This window comes from Chaetura pelagica, unplaced genomic scaffold, assembly GCF_000747805.2.
Source record: "Chaetura pelagica isolate M959 unplaced genomic scaffold, ChaPel_1.0 scaffold174, whole genome shotgun sequence".
Classification (NCBI taxonomy): Eukaryota; Metazoa; Chordata; class Aves; order Apodiformes; family Apodidae; genus Chaetura; species Chaetura pelagica.
In genome coordinates, this window is record NW_009953722.1 from 577,872 (window position 1) to 593,314 (window position 15,443).

Below are 15,443 nucleotides of genomic sequence, written 5' to 3' on the forward strand. Positions count from 1 at the left end.
CCGTCCTCTAGCACCCACCAAGCGGCGGCAGCGGCAGTGTCTAGAAATATATAGCTAGAAATATCAAATCGCCCCGCTCCTGCACCATGGTTTTCCAAAGTAGGCTCCCTCCTTGGATTATTTTGTGCTCCGTCTGGCTGTTCCGCTTTGCACACACGGGGGAGGCACAGGCTGCAAAAGAAGGTAAGGTGATGCGGAAGACAAAACTTTGAGTTTATTTATTGTTTTTTGCACACGAAGTGTGTGCGGTGGCTGAGCGGAGGACCTGCTGGCGCTGCCAGCTGCTTGGCAGCCCCCCTTACAAAAAAAAAATAAATTAAAAAAATATTTTTTAGTCGAGATGGAGGGAAGGAAAAAACGAGGCATTCACTGGGGGTGTGAGTCTGTACGTGTGAGAGACCGGGACAACTGCCTTTGCTCTCAGGAGCGAGGTTTGGGAGGCATTTGCACGTGATGAAAAGGCATGGGGCTGGGGACACAGGCACAGGAGCCTGACTTTCCTGTGGCAGCTTTAATCATCCCGCCGAGGTCTAGGGAGGGCGGGTTACCTCTCTGCTCTCCGGGCGGCAGCTGCAGGGGCTGGGGGACCACTTGCAGGGCTCGGGACGTTTCGGGGGAGGCACTGCACGGCTCGGGGCAAGCCCGCACCGCTGCCCGTCGGGGGCCTGCGGTGCTCCGGCCCCGCGGGGCTATGCACAGACCGTGGGATGGAGCATCGGGGTCCAGTTTTGTACCTCCCGGCCATGCAGGCTGAGCATGCCTCTAGAGGGTACATACATCTTGGTACCGTGTCTCTGTAACGTGTGTGTTCTCCCTCGGCAAGAGGGAGAGGTTTGGGGATGGATGTTTTTACACGAGCTGCGTATCACAGCGGGGCTTCCCGGTTCCCATCAATCCAACACCGGTATCTTTGTAAGGCGAACCCCGGACATTTGTTTCCTCCGCGCACGGAGAGAAAACAGGCAGATTTCTATCAAAGGCCGATGAAGGTGTATAAAATCTATTGACAAAGTCCATCTGGGAATCTCTTTTCTCACTCTGAGGAAAATTCCAATGATGTAAAGGAGTGCCCTGCCCGCGTTTGACAGCCAAAGGCCAAGGTCGGTCTTCATCTTCGGGGGGTGAGGAGGGACACGACGACGACAGGGAAGGGGGAGTCAGGGTCTTGCTCGGTGTCTCTGCATATGTATGCATTTGGGGCTTTCTCCCCCCCCCCAGCAGGATCCATCAGTATTTTTCATCAAACCGCTGGCATGCAGTAAAATACCATTTCGAGCCTGTAGCTGGAGCTTAAAATTATCCCTCCATTAAAATGTCCTCTGCCCTTAAGAGAAGAAGGCGATGGCGAGGCTTGAGGGGGAAAGAAGACAGAGCCTGTCTTTAGCAGCATTTCGAAAGTTTATGTGGAGAGGCTGTAAAACGCAGAGATCCCCCCCCACGGCGAGTAGTAGTGAGTGGCCGTGGGGTGAAAAGCGGAGAAGGGCCAGGGAGGCAGGCGGGGGGGGGGCGGCCCCGCTCTGCCCTGCAGATTGCGCTGCCGTCGGGGCTGCGCGGGTGCCTCCCGGCAGTGGTCTGCCTCGTGTGTGTGTGTGTAGTGAGTGTATGGATGCGTGTACATCTGCATCTCTGCGTGTCAGTGTGTGTATAATGTGCGTGTGTTTGGGGAAAAGCAGCCTAGCCAAAGGAGGGTCAGGAGGGGGCGAGCGGCAGACAAGGATTGATAGCGGCTACCTGCTGCAAGCGCAGAAAACTCCACTGGAAGAAAGAGCGAGGGAAAAGAACAAAGTTCCTTTGCGGCTTCCCCCCCGGCCTCGCCGAAGAGCCGGTGGCGGCACCAGTAGCCCCGCGTGGTTTTCCACCGCACCTCGCCGGCGTACGGAAGAGGGATGGGGGGAGAGGCTGAAAAAGTTTTCCATGTTTCCCTTCTGTAGCTAAATAAAAGCTTCTGTGAGATGGGGAGAGGAGCCGGGCAAAGTCGGTCTAGATCTCCAAGCGAGAGGGTGACCGCGTTACCTGCGGAGTCCTCTGCCAGCGCCGTGGCCGGGACCCTCGGGGCGAACGGAGACGCGGGGGCGCTGCGAACCGCTCCCCTCGAGGGGTGGGAGTGGTGGTGGGGGGACATGTCTTGTCCGGGGGGCAACTGCGGTACTCTGTGCGCGCTACTCTGTGCAGCGCTCGGCGTGGGTGCGCGGCCGCGGCTCCCCGCCTGCGCGGAGGCCTGTGGAGCCCCGTTCCCGCGACCCCGCGCTTCGCACGCCGGTGTTAACCCTCCTTTCGCTCTAGTCTCGTCGCGCCGCGGAGAGGGGCCCCGAGCAGCGTGTCTCTCCGGCGCGGAGCGCGGGCCCGTTGCGCCCCCGCGGAGGGAGCGCGCCGGGAATCTCGGTGTGCTCCGCTCGCGGGTGGCTGTGGATCCCCCCGCAGTCTCCCCTCCACGTTGCTTCCCAGCGCTGCACCAGCCGCGGGCTTGGAAGGCTCTTCCCCGGCAACTTTCGGTGCCACCCAGAAACGCGGCGTTTTCTTGGCGAGTGGTGTTTGCAGAGCGGGGCTTTATTTGTTTGTTTGTTTGTTTGACGTATTTTCGTGCTGGCATGTGCCCAACCGTTGCTATGTGATGGAGAATTGGTGCCAAATAAAAAGCATAATGAATTGCCTACATGGGACGTTTGTGCTGGTGCTGACATGGTTAAAATTCCGTGGTACCTTTATTCCAGGACCATTAGAAATACTCGGTTGACAAACCACCACATACACCACCTGCTTTTCTATAGAGAGTGTTACAAAGTAAAGCCCCTTGAATCCAAGCTTAATGAAATAAGTAGATAATCTTTCTAGAAAGAGGCTATCAAACTTCCTTAATGAGTAGTTCCACTTTATTACTGGAATACAGGCCTGGAAGCTACTGTTTTGTGTTCAGCTAACATTCCAGATATTGCTGCCTGAACCTTTAAATAACTTTTTTAGTCATCTCATCTTTCTAACAAGTCACTGAGATTTTTTTAAGTTATACCAGGATAAAGGGCCAAAGCCAGAACTAAAACAATTTCAAAAGACCTGACAAAAGTTAGTTCAAGTTACAGCCTTAAATCATGCATTGAAATATCAGTACTTTAATGTTACGTATAAAGTTATAAATAGCTTTATAGCTAAATATATACCAAATAGATTTAAACTAGGAATTTCACTGTTTTAATCAAATAGAAGTAGAGAGTTAAAAGTGCAGCTTTGAAGAAAGAATCTTCAAAGTGTATCAAACCTAGATATATGGTTGATCACTTGACAGCTTTGGCTGTTTGAAAAAAGGTTTTATAGCAAATCTTTCTCTCTTTCTTTCTTTCTTTCTTTCTTTCTTTCTTTCTTTCTTTCTTTCTTTCTTTCTTTCTTTCTTTCTTTCTTTCTTTCTTTCTTTCTTTCTTTCTTTCTTTCTTTCTTTCTTTCTTTCTTTCTTTCTTTCTTTCTTTCTTTCTTTCTTTCTTTCTTTCTTTCTTTCTTTCTTTCTTTCTTTCTTTCTTCCTTTCTTCCTTTCTTCCTTTCTTTCTTTCTTTTTCTCTCTCTCTTTCTTTCTCTCTTTCTCTCTCTCTTTCTCTCTTTCTTTCTCTCTTTCTTTCTTTCTCTCTCTCTTTCTCTCTCTCTCTTTCTTTCTTTCTCTCTTTCTCTCTTTCTTTCTTTCTCTCTCTCTTTCTCTCTTTCTTTCTCTCTCTCCTTCTTTCTTTCTCTCTCTCTCTTTCTTTCTCTCTTTCTCTCTTTCTTTCTCTCTCTCTTTCTCTCTTTCTTTCTCTCTCTCTTTCTTTCTTTCTCTCTTTCTTTCTCTCTCTCTTTCTCTCTCTCTTTCTATCTCTTTCTCTCTCTCTCTCTCTTTCTCTCTCTCTTTCTATCTCTTTCTCTCTCTCTCTCTCTTTCTCTCTCTCTCTCTTTTTTTTTTTTTTTCCCCAGACATCATAGATTAACATATATACCATTTGAAAGTCCCACAAAACCTAATAATAATATGCTAAAAGAGAAGCTTGTAACTATAAATGAAATATTAAACATATATATAGAAACGTAAGTCTAGAGGTAACAGAACATCAGTAATGCAGCCTCCAATAGGTACTGTAGAGTATGTAAGAGTTGGTTTGTTAGTCTCTGATTAACCACTTTTGAAGACAGGGTTACCTTTAGCTGAAAGTAATTCTGGTGCTACTGGAACTGATGGCTTTTTGTATAGAAGTGTCACTAGAATATAATGACATGAAGATTTTAGTCAAGCCATTACCTTAGAGTCAATTAGTCTGATTCTGCATATGTAGTGTTTTGTGTATGCAAAGTGTGAGGTAATAGCAGAGTCCTTTATTTTCTGTATTCCTGGTTGTTATTTCTTTATAGAATTGCAGTGCAACTCCTGGTAAGGTATAAATTAGTCCTGTCTAAATCAGCTTGGAAAAGTGTTGAAATGTTGGTGTGTGTTTGTTTATTTTCAGCTTATTGTAATAAACAGCATATTGGAAATGTCCTTCTTCTGACAAAGGAGATGAAGGCAGCATGGATCTTAATGACTGATTAGTAACACTTTAGAGCACTAAGAAATAACGATACTTTGATCTAAGCAATGAAATTTTAAAGACTAATGTATATCTGTTTATATGTGTATGGTGCATAAAAACGCAGTCATCAATTTACAAGTATATACATAATTGTGTTTGCAGATTTTTTTAAAATAATATGAAAACAAAATGACTTTGTACAAAAATTTTAATCTCATCACTTTTTAAGATTCAGACTTTATTCTTTAGTTTTTTATTCCCACTTGTTATATTTAGCAAGCTGTGAAAATTCTTTTTTTTTTCTGTTTTAGTAATATTGCTGGACTCTAAAGCACAACAGACAGAGTTGGAATGGATTTCCTCTCCTCCCAACGGGGTGAGTATTCCAGGCAAACAAGAAGTTCCTAAAGACGAGTAGTTACTTTACCAAACCAATTGAAAGGCTTGCTTTAAACTAACTTCCCCTCATATTTCTCTCAGTAATTGTACCAAGTGTTTACGGGTTTTTCATGTTTAGAATGGAATGAAACATGCATCAGATTACAGTGCAAAAATGTACAGGAGGAGTCTCTTTAGAAACTCACCTAAATGTTCTTGGTAGCTTTATGTTTCATAGTGTAATCCGTTGTGCTGTACCAGAAAGCTCTTTATAAGACCATATTTTAAATCACGTTTTCATCCTTAGGAACAGCAGATTTACTTCTGTGTGGAAACTTACTAAAAATCTGTTTTTCATTTTCTGTATAATGGGTGATCATAAATTTGTTTACGATGTTTTCTTTGTAATTGAATAGCACAGATTGAAGTGCTCTAAAATAAAAACATTTATGCTGCAGATGTGTTTGAACTGGTGTTCCAAACTAGAGACATCCCCAAGTCTCGAGGAGCTTGATATGTAGAACTAGGCACAAATTATGTGGTTAAGGCCACCTCCAGCTTGCTTATAAATTAATCTCCATGAGATGTACCATTGTTAAGTACATCTTTGTAAAACCCAAGAAGTTTAAAAATGGCGATGTTATTGTCTTATTTATTATATATGTGAAGTTGAGAAATGCTTCTTTCAGCCTGAATTAAAAGAGGTATAAAACCCCTTCCTCAAGCCTTGTGGAAGAACATTTTCAAAAAGATATAATGGGTATATTGTTCTACTTTAGTTCAGTCCTACTTCAACTCAGTCTGACAAAACATAAATTAAAAGAACGGTTCTTACCCATGGAAGCAGGTTTGATAAATCCATTGCAGCTCGTTGCAAGAACAAGAATCAGGCCCTTAATCTTCAGCGCATTAAGAAATGTGGAGCCAGAAGAGCGTGAAGTGTGAGTAGGGATATAAAAGTGTAACAAATCCTTTAAATAAGAAGAATGAAAATCTGAAAGTGTCTTTCTTTAAAAGCAGGATCGTAAAATCAATACAAGCATAGACTGGAAACCAATCTAAGGGCTTCAGAAGGAATGTAATGTGAGCTCAACATGTATGATGGCTAATAACCTTGGCATTAGTGTTTTGCACTGATTGAAGCCTTTACTAGAGGTGTTTGAAAGATTAGCTTGGTGGCAATTATATTAGGCTAGCCTGTAGATAATGAAAGACATGTCAACACATGTTACATGTGTCAACATATTTAAAGATAAAAGTAAAATAAAACTCAGCAAATAGTAAAATGCAACTTGTAGGGGTAGAAGCCAGTTTCAATCTGGAATTAAAATGAAGCAAAATTAATTACCAGAATCGTATGCATGAGAACTCTCAGAAATAATTGCCTGTATATTAATAGAAAAGTACTATCTTAATAATTGTGAAAATAACTATTTTTCTAGTTTTAATTACTAAATTTTCTGCCATGCGGTAAAAACTTAATGGAATAAACACAGAAAATCTTCTGGAGTGAAACTACTGCATCATCCCAGTACAGAATATGTCAGCCAGACCCTCATTAAATGCCTCATTCAGCTGCAAACATTGCATCTAACTATGGTCTCAAACATTGTTAAGATAACTAAGAAGTTAAAATACCATATATTGAAACCAATTGAACAAGTACACGTTCAGATAGAATTGCACATCTGTCACCATATGTTGCATCAGGACAAAGAAAATTTGAATTTTCTTGCTGTAAAAGCTATCACAGAACTGATCACTTTAGAAAGACTTTAATGAAACATGGCCTTAGGTAGTGTAGGTGAAAACATATTCTGAAGTACTGATATTGAAGAGTACTGCAGAGAAGCAGGTACACCTCCAATGGACTAGTAGCTCTGTGATTACAGAATTGAATCATAAATCCTATTTCCTTATTTTTTTAGGAAGATCATATACCATGACTTTGGGAAAGTATGGAAAGCTAGCCTTAAGCATTTAATGCTAGGGATAACATAAAGTAGGATTTACTATCTCAGTTTAGTGCTTTGTGTTGTGTTCCTTGACTGTAGCATAAGAATCTGTCTGATGCTACCTAGTCTCATGAAGCAGGCTTTTGACTCCAGGAGGGCTCATTTGTGATTGTATTATGAAAAATGTTTTGATTTTGTTAAATGTAGTTGGCTTGGTGGTGGTTTTTTGGTGGTTTTTTTTGTGTCTTGCTTTCTGAGTTGTGTTTTTTTTTCTTTGTGGGTGGGGATGTGTTTTGATGGAGCAGTCCACATCAAAACCTGAGGAGCCAGATTCTGTGGTGTGGTGCCTTAGAGTTACTTTCACTTCAGAGATACGCTATGTCATCTAACTGTACTATCTCAGCACAGAATCTGGTTTGGTGTTTTGAGGGATGACTGCTTACACAAGATAAAAAAACAAACAAAAAAATCCAAATTTAACTCAAAACAAAAACTCGGACACTATCTCATGTGAAATGGAGAACATGAAAATCAATTAAATTTTAGGCTTCATGCCTTTTTTGTTATCTTTGACGGGGTTTTTGTGTGGTTTTTTGTTTGTTTTACTTTACAATTTTTTTCCTTCGGTGTGAAGAGCCAAAAGCCTCCATTCAGGGCCCCTTTTTCCTTTCCTTGTTAAAACTAGTTATTCTGGAGGAAGGGAAATCTTACTGATTCAGATCTAATAAACCTATTATGAAGATAGAACATTTTCTGTTCTGAGTTTAATACAGTTCCATATGCAATCAGTTCAGTTAACTCCATGAGCATTTAATAAAATATTTCAATAATTTAATACGATATGCATATGTAATACCACACATACCACATCTATGCAAACTGTAGGCCTTTGATATTTACAGCTTCTGTGTGTTTCAGGATCTGCAGCCGTGATGTATCTTGTGGTGATAACTTCCAGTGTCAATTCAACCACATCTGCTTTTTCTTGGAGCAGTAGATCGACATAAAATGATCTCATTTGCTGTTAAATAGGCTTGCAAAGTACTGTATACTGCATGGCTTCTAGTCTGGAAAACCAATGCCTTCCATGCTTGGTTACCAGCATAAGGAATGTCAACGGGTGCTCCAGTCCTGCAGAGGTGCTGCGTATGCTAGTCCCACAAATCGCTTAAGCAGATGCTTACCATTAAGCTCATAAGTACTGTCATTGATCTTAAGCGTGAGCTTAAGTGCATTATTGACACAGGGCCAGAGGCCTAAGTGCCGTATGTAGAAGTCATGGCTGTCTGTATCATTGGGTGAGGGTAGCTCAACTCTCCCCCTCCCCCAGTTTATTACAGCTGCCATTTCTGCAGTGAATTAACTGTTACAAGAACTGTGAAAAAAGGTGAGAGGCAGATCTTGTGTTGGTTGCATCTGGGTAGATCTACCTGGTTGATTTCAGTGGCAGGTTTGCCTTTGCTGGAGGTGCAAATTCCCACGTCACCTGAGGCACTTAAAGACCATGGGGCAGTTACAGGCTTACCAGTCAGTTACAGAGTTGTTATCCTAAAGAGTGAACAACAACAAAAACGAGGCTTTGAACCAGAGAACTTTCAGTCACGTGGGTTGTCCTTAATTATGTATGCAATCTCATGGTTCATTTGAACTCCCAAGTAAATGAAGTTTGCTCCGTTTAACGTGGATGCAAGTCACTGAACAAAATGTGAGGCAAAGAGCTCCTACTTACCTTCTTTGGTTTGTAAGTTGAACAGAAAATGGACTGAACAAAAAAGGGGCAACCAGAATATTTTCTTGCTTTCAGTTTTTAAATGCTGTCCATTTTCTCCAGTCCTCCCTCTCTGTGCAGCTTTCATCATATAGGAGTGAAAATCATATGACACAAGTTTTAGGACTTGGTCTCATGCTTTGTGTACAACTGAAAGTTTAACTGGAAGTTTTATGTAGACAAGTTCTGTGTACTGTAAAAGTAGGCAATTTCAGTTTCTAAGACTTCACTGATTTTAGGTTTCTCTGGAAGTGAAGCTGCCTCCCTCCTTCTGGTCTTTGCTTCCCCAAAACTGTCATGACCTTAATGAAATGTGGGAGAGCTGAGTGTGTAGTCAGAACTTGATACATTGAATAATGTTCTCTGAAGCCTCCCCTTTACAGCTGTTCCCATGACATGACAATGATTTTTAGAAGTTACTGTTAGGTGGGAAAGACGCTGAGGGAGAAAGAGCCTGCAGCTGTGGTAATACGTATTTTCTTCATTTGAGTGTTTAAGAGTATTTTAACATAACCATTTTTTTCTTATTTTTTAATTTTTTTTTGTGTGTGAAATCATATTGTAAAAAAGGAGGAGATTTACGCAATAGTTACATCTGGTGGTGTACTTGTTTTGTATTACTAATTGTTTGTTATTGTTTTAGTGGGAAGAAATTAGTGGACTGGATGAAAACTACACTCCTATACGAACATACCAGGTATGCCAGGTGATGGAGTCAAACCAAAACAACTGGCTTCGGACTAACTGGATTGCAAAAAGCAATGCACAAAGGATTTTTGTAGAACTGAAATTCACTCTGAGGGATTGTAACAGTCTTCCTGGAGTTCTGGGGACTTGTAAAGAAACTTTTAACTTGTATTATTATGAAACAGACTACGACATTGGCAGGAATATCCGAGAAAACCAATATGTAAAAATAGACACTATTGCAGCAGATGAAAGTTTTACCCAGGGTGATCTTGGGGAGAGAAAAATGAAACTTAACACAGAGGTGAGAGAAATTGGACCTTTGTCCAAAAAAGGATTCTATCTTGCATTTCAGGATGTAGGGGCCTGTATTGCTTTGGTCTCTGTCAAAGTCTACTACAAGAAGTGCTGGTCCATCATTGAGAACTTAGCTATTTTTCCTGACACAGTGACTGGCTCAGAGTTTTCCTCTTTAGTTGAAGTACGAGGAACTTGTGTCAGCAGTGCAGAGGAGGAGGCGGAGAACTCGCCGAAGATGCACTGCAGCGCAGAGGGAGAATGGTTAGTGCCTATTGGAAAATGTATCTGCAAAGCAGGATACCAGCAAAAAGGAGACACATGTGAACGTAAGTAAGCATGCAACTTGTTTTATTATGTACATTATATATCATGTTCTACCAGCATTTAAATTTTTTTATAATTTAAGAGAGATACATCATCGGTGTACTTTTAAAGCTTTTGGATCCTCAATCTGTAAACTTTACACTGGCTAATCCAAAGCAGTCAGCTCTTCTTGATATGGAAAACAGCAGTTGCGTACTGCATTTTAAAATTTAAACAAGCAAATTTAACGTTGTATGAAGCATAGATTCAGGATTAGCATTTTAAACTGGTTATTGTTATGTTACTTGCTGAGCAAGTCATACCTATGACAGAACATTATATTAATAATATCAGATATGAGTAGTTAAACAGTTTGTTCTTTCACATGTTCTGTGACAAAATTGCAAGGAAACTAAAACTGAGGAAGAATGAGGTGTGGTTAGCAATTGGAAGAATACATGCACAGTGAAACCTGAGGCAGAGGTTTGTGTCATAAGTGCGTACAAAGTCAGAACAAAGAGTATAATTTTTGATCTTTCAAACAGAATATCAAGTTTCAAGAGTATAGTATGTTTTCCTATCTACAATATCTTTTTTGCACAAAGCTGACTCTTAATTTTTGGCTTTCTGTGGAATCATGGTGATTAGCTGAAAATACTTGCAAATCAGGGACAACTGAATTGTACTTTCTGATTAAGACTGGTTCAGTTACCTAGTTCGTTAGCCTTGCTGTCACTGGGGATGCATGTGTAGGACTCTTCTGCTTAGTGTGAGAAAGAATATTTCATTCTTTGCTTACAGTAAAATAAAGAGAATAGGCAGTTTGTTTGAAGACAGGTATTTTCAAAAGGTCTGTAATTTTTTGTCATAAAATGACACATGGAGTTATGTATTATTGTATGTTTACTGTAAGTTAGGCAGACATTTGTTGGTGAGAAATATTGTAAAAAACTGGAAAAAAAATCCCACAAGTCTCTGAAGAGGAGAAACCTACAGAACCTCAAAAACAAATCTGATAACAGTCACTGAGTCCAGGGTGTCTGTGTGAGGACTTCAGAATGCCCTACAGAGCATTACAAACATCCTAAATGAAAAATAAATATATCTAATTATGAATAATCTGTCCTCAGGAAAAAAGCCAATTGTATTCTTGATGAATTTTCATCATGAAATTTGGTACAAGATGAAGTGAGTGGAGTTGATGTGAATCCTTTGTAGCCTTGTACAAATCTTTCATTGTTCATTTGGGAAGGTTTGAGAGCTCATATGCTGTGGAGGGTGATCTCATTAGGAGTAATTGTAACATGAAAAACTGCACCCACAAAGCCACTCAGTAGACTAAATTCAAGCTCCATTAAAAATTTTAAACACTGTGTCCCATATAAATGTTTTGAGGTTTTTGAATGGTATTTTTTTTTGGAGCAACGGACTTTTTTCCTTTCCTTAGTTAACTTGCTCTTGATTACAGACCTATTAATGGTTGATTTAATTAATATACTGATTTTATTTGAATTTCAATAAAGGAGAGAAGGTATCCAAAAAAGAAAGCAGTGTATGTTGGGAAGTGGGTGGGATGCAGGAACTCAGTGAGTTGTGGTGGGATGCATAGAAAAGAAGTTGGTGTTTGGTAACTGGAATTCAAGTAACTTGTTTATTAAACAGGTTTCTTAATTTCTAACTGTGCTGATGTTGACAAAAGAATTAAATGATAACTTGTAATCAAGTATAGTAGTGAGCTTATTTGCAAGAATGCTTCCCATTTTTGGCTTGCTTCCAAAGCACTTGCTAAGAGAATGCACTACTCTGGAAATGGTCCAGGGGATAATTTCTCGTATTTTTCCTCTTTTCTTTCAGTGATCCTGTTAAGAGTTTCAAAACAAACTTTGGCTCCATATTGAGGCAAGTTAGCATATTTGAGAGGGAAAAGGTGGGAGGCAGGCTCAGAATCCCAGTCAGAAGGATCCAGGTGACTGTGGTGTGCAATAGTAATTGCTGTCTGTGATAGTTGTTAGACTTGTCTGTGCTTGGGGATGTTATTAAGTATGATCAACTATGTAGTGACCGATAATACAGCTGGCACACTGATACTGCGTCTGTTTTTTGTGACAGATATTGAGAGAAACTTATCTGAACATTGACACTAATGCAGCTGGCTATCTGTTACTGTCAAGCTGTGTAACAGATCAAGCAGAAGCAAGCTGGCGTGTGCTTCCTTAACCCAGAGCTTTTATAGCCCTGTCTGAGGGCTCACTTCTGCGAATACTTTGTACCTGGCATGCTGTGTGACTTCTTTCATGGCAGAAAGCATTGCGTGCTGTCAGGATGGGCAGAAGCCTGTGATTCCTCTCTCACGCTTGCTAGCTCAGCTGAATTAACACAATGGGAAGGTCTTTTAAAAATACAGAAGAATGTCTTATCTGTCTGCATTGTAGCAAAGATAGGAGTAGATGGCCATACTGTAGTTCCATGTAGGTCTTCAGGCTGTAACTCAGTGGGGATTTTTATTTGTCTTACACTGGCTTGATTGGCTGGCTGTGATTGACAGATGTATTCCTTTTGCATATGGCTTCTCTCCTGTGTGCGAAATTTATTTGGGTCAGATAGTAAAACAAGTGAATTTTGTTTTATACACAACTCTGCACTGGATGTGTTGCCGAAAGATTTTTTTTTTTGTTATAGTATTTACATGAAAGCAAGTAGTTGGTAAAGCTGGGAAGGATAAAGAAGAAAACAATAATAAATAGTGAAACACATAGCCTGGAAGCTGAGCTCTGATGTCTTCCTTCAGTGGTGCTAGATCTTTCAAGCTGAACGGATGTTTGGGGTTTATTTGGATGTACACTTACTACTTGCCAAGGAGCCTGTGCTACCTTAGTGGACTATCACAGTAACATACATGAGAGAGGGGGATTCCTGAGAGCTCTTAATTATCAGTTTAAGAAAATCTTTAAGCTGGGTGAAACAGGCATGAGGAGACTAGATAAGCGTCCAAACTTTGAACTGCAGATTCAGTGCTGGTGTATGTCTGCTTTTTGGCACTAGGGTTAGGTGTGGAAGTTGTACATTTTAAGGGATTGTCTTGAAACGTGCCTAGCAAAGGTACCAGACAGGTACTTGGAAATATTTAGTTCTTCCAACGTCACGTGTTGCATCTCTTGTTACAAAAAAAAGCCCCAACCACAAAACCCCAATAAAATTCTCACTAGCTGCAACAGACTCCCAATAGATCTACCATTTTTTTCCTCACAGTGGAGTCCAGTTGATCTGCTGTGCTTGTAAGGACCACAGTGTGATCAGTGCTGGGTATCTGAAGGACAAAATAATTCTTTGAAAACTTCTAGTGTAATGTATTTTCCATCTGTTTCATGTTAGTTGGGGGTGGAGAGGGAGCAAATTACATTTATTCAATCGGAGCAGTAGAGTGATATTTCACAAGGTAGGAAGCATCTCTTAATATGACTGAACTGAGAAATTACATAGATGATTTGGCACCAAGTAAAAAAATTCAGATTTCTAGGGAAAGCCAAATGGGTGCATTTTACTGTTAAACTTTTTATAATACCATATGCATTAACAGTAGTTTTATTGGTCCCAAAATAGGGAGAGGATTATAGCTATTTGTACATTTTATCTTGGTGTGGAAAAAAAGGGAGATACAGGCTTTCTTTCCAGACTTTGTCGATGAGCTGTATGCTGTGCCAGACTGCCAGCTTCATCTGTTCCTTCTTTTTTTTCTTCTTGGGACAAACTTTTATATCTTGACTTTCTGAAAATTTGCTAACAGATCCAGAAACTGAATTTGCCTTATGCTTGGCAAATTTTGGTAAAGTACATGAGGTTATTGTGGTTTTTATTTGTTTCATTATTTATTTTTGTTTGTTTTGGGATTTTTAGTATTACTCCACTTAGAAACTGATGTGCCACAAATTTACTAGTAGAGGTCAATGAATAAAAGGGGGAAATGGGATGAAGTTACAGTTAAAAAAATGTTACTGTGTGTTTTTTTCAGATTTTTAGTATTACTCCACTAAGGAGCTGATGTGCCACAGATTTACTAGTAGAGGTCAATGAATAAAGGGGGGAAATGGGATGAAGTTATAGTTAAAAAAATGTTACCATGCTTCTAAAAAGCACAACTTGCACATACTATTAATTGGATGTAGAGTTAACTGAGGTAATGTGTCCTAAAAGCTGTGGGTGACCTGCAGCTTGAGTAACCTATGTTGGCATTTATGTGTATTTGACTTGAAAATGTTTTGCATTGTGAAGGGAAAAACAGTAGAAAACTTTCTCCATGGCATTTGTATCAGCAAGAGTCTAAAGGTTTCCTTTTTCAAAGGAGAGTTACCTGTCTTTCATTTGCCTCCAGAATTACCCTAGGGAAGAGAATGTAATTATTCTTAGCAAATTGAGCCAGAGCAGAGAATAAGGGTATCTGAGTCCTGTCGTTTTCTCTGAAGGCAATGAAAGTTCAACAGGAGAATGTCTTCTTCCTTCCCTTTTAATCCCCTAAAATATTAAATAATTTTTCTGTCCCTTTTTAAAGAAAGGTCAATGTGATCTGATATTGGGTCCCAGGTACTATTTGATTAAAAAAAAAAAAGAATAAAATTATGTAAATATCTTTCCAAAGGGTTCTAGCAGGGTTCAAAAATACTTTTATGGGAAAGTAAGATTTTCTAGCTAGATGGTTAAGAATACTGAACATCTTTCTACTACAAAATGCTGAGTTGTCATTTCTGCTTCCAGCCCCCTTTGGATTTTCTAGAAAGTTGTCTTGTCTGTGTTTCACCCTGGAGACTTCTAACTGCCCTTCCTGTCAGAGAGATGGGGTAAAAAGATGGTTTTTTTTTTGCTTTTTCTTTCTATTAGAACTCTAGTGATCATAAAGAGGATTATTTTCCCAGATTTATCGGTCTTCCTGAGTCATTAGTGTTTCTGGACCTACTTTTTTCATGTTCTTCAGTCTTTGGATGTGTCAGCACAGAAGAGCAGAGGAGCTATGTCCACTGTTAAATATATCCTCTTTGAAGAATTTAATAATAAAAAACAGCTTATGTTCTCAGTGGTTGGGGATAGCCACCACCTGAAGAAACTGGTGCCTTCATGCTTCATAGCCCATTTTCCCAGTCTCCTCTGTGTTGCCTTTTGACCCTAAGATACAATTATTTTTTTGTAGTGTTCCTTTGCCTGAAGTGTTTGAATTAGTTTGATTAATGTGATAATAGGCCATGGTAGTTTTGGTGATACAGCATCCTCTTTCAAGTGTGACACAAAGATATGTGAGAAGCAAGGTGATGTTATGTTAGTGATCAAGTGGTGAAGTCAGTTGAAACCAGCTACTTCTCATCCATAATGCCATCAGAGTGATTCCTAAAATGAATTCACTGCAGAGCTACTAAAATGTTTAGTTTTCAATGAACCAGTTGTTTAGCTCTAAAATAGCTGACAGGAGTGAAATAGCACATGCAGGTGGGCAATCAGGAGCCCAGATCCTAGAACTGATATTGTTGGATAATGCTGTTGGATGCA

At 40.3% G+C, this 15,443-nt stretch overlaps 1 protein-coding gene across 4 annotated transcripts in view; it reads left to right on the plus strand.

The window, feature by feature from the left end:
- The window catches only part of EPHA7 (EPH receptor A7), a 158,783-nt gene continuing 143,340 nt past the window's right edge, over positions 1–15,443 (plus strand). For 3 of the 4 annotated variants that reach the window (XM_010000492.1, XM_010000489.1, XM_010000490.1), the window contains exons 1-3: positions 87–183; positions 4,832–4,896; positions 9,265–9,934. In XM_010000492.1, the coding sequence (XP_009998794.1) occupies positions 87–183; positions 4,832–4,896; positions 9,265–9,934 (832 nt within the window). Of the gene's footprint in view, positions 184–4,831; positions 4,897–9,264; positions 9,935–15,443 lie in introns of all 4 variants that reach the window. The other variant, XM_010000491.1, reaches the window with a different exon arrangement.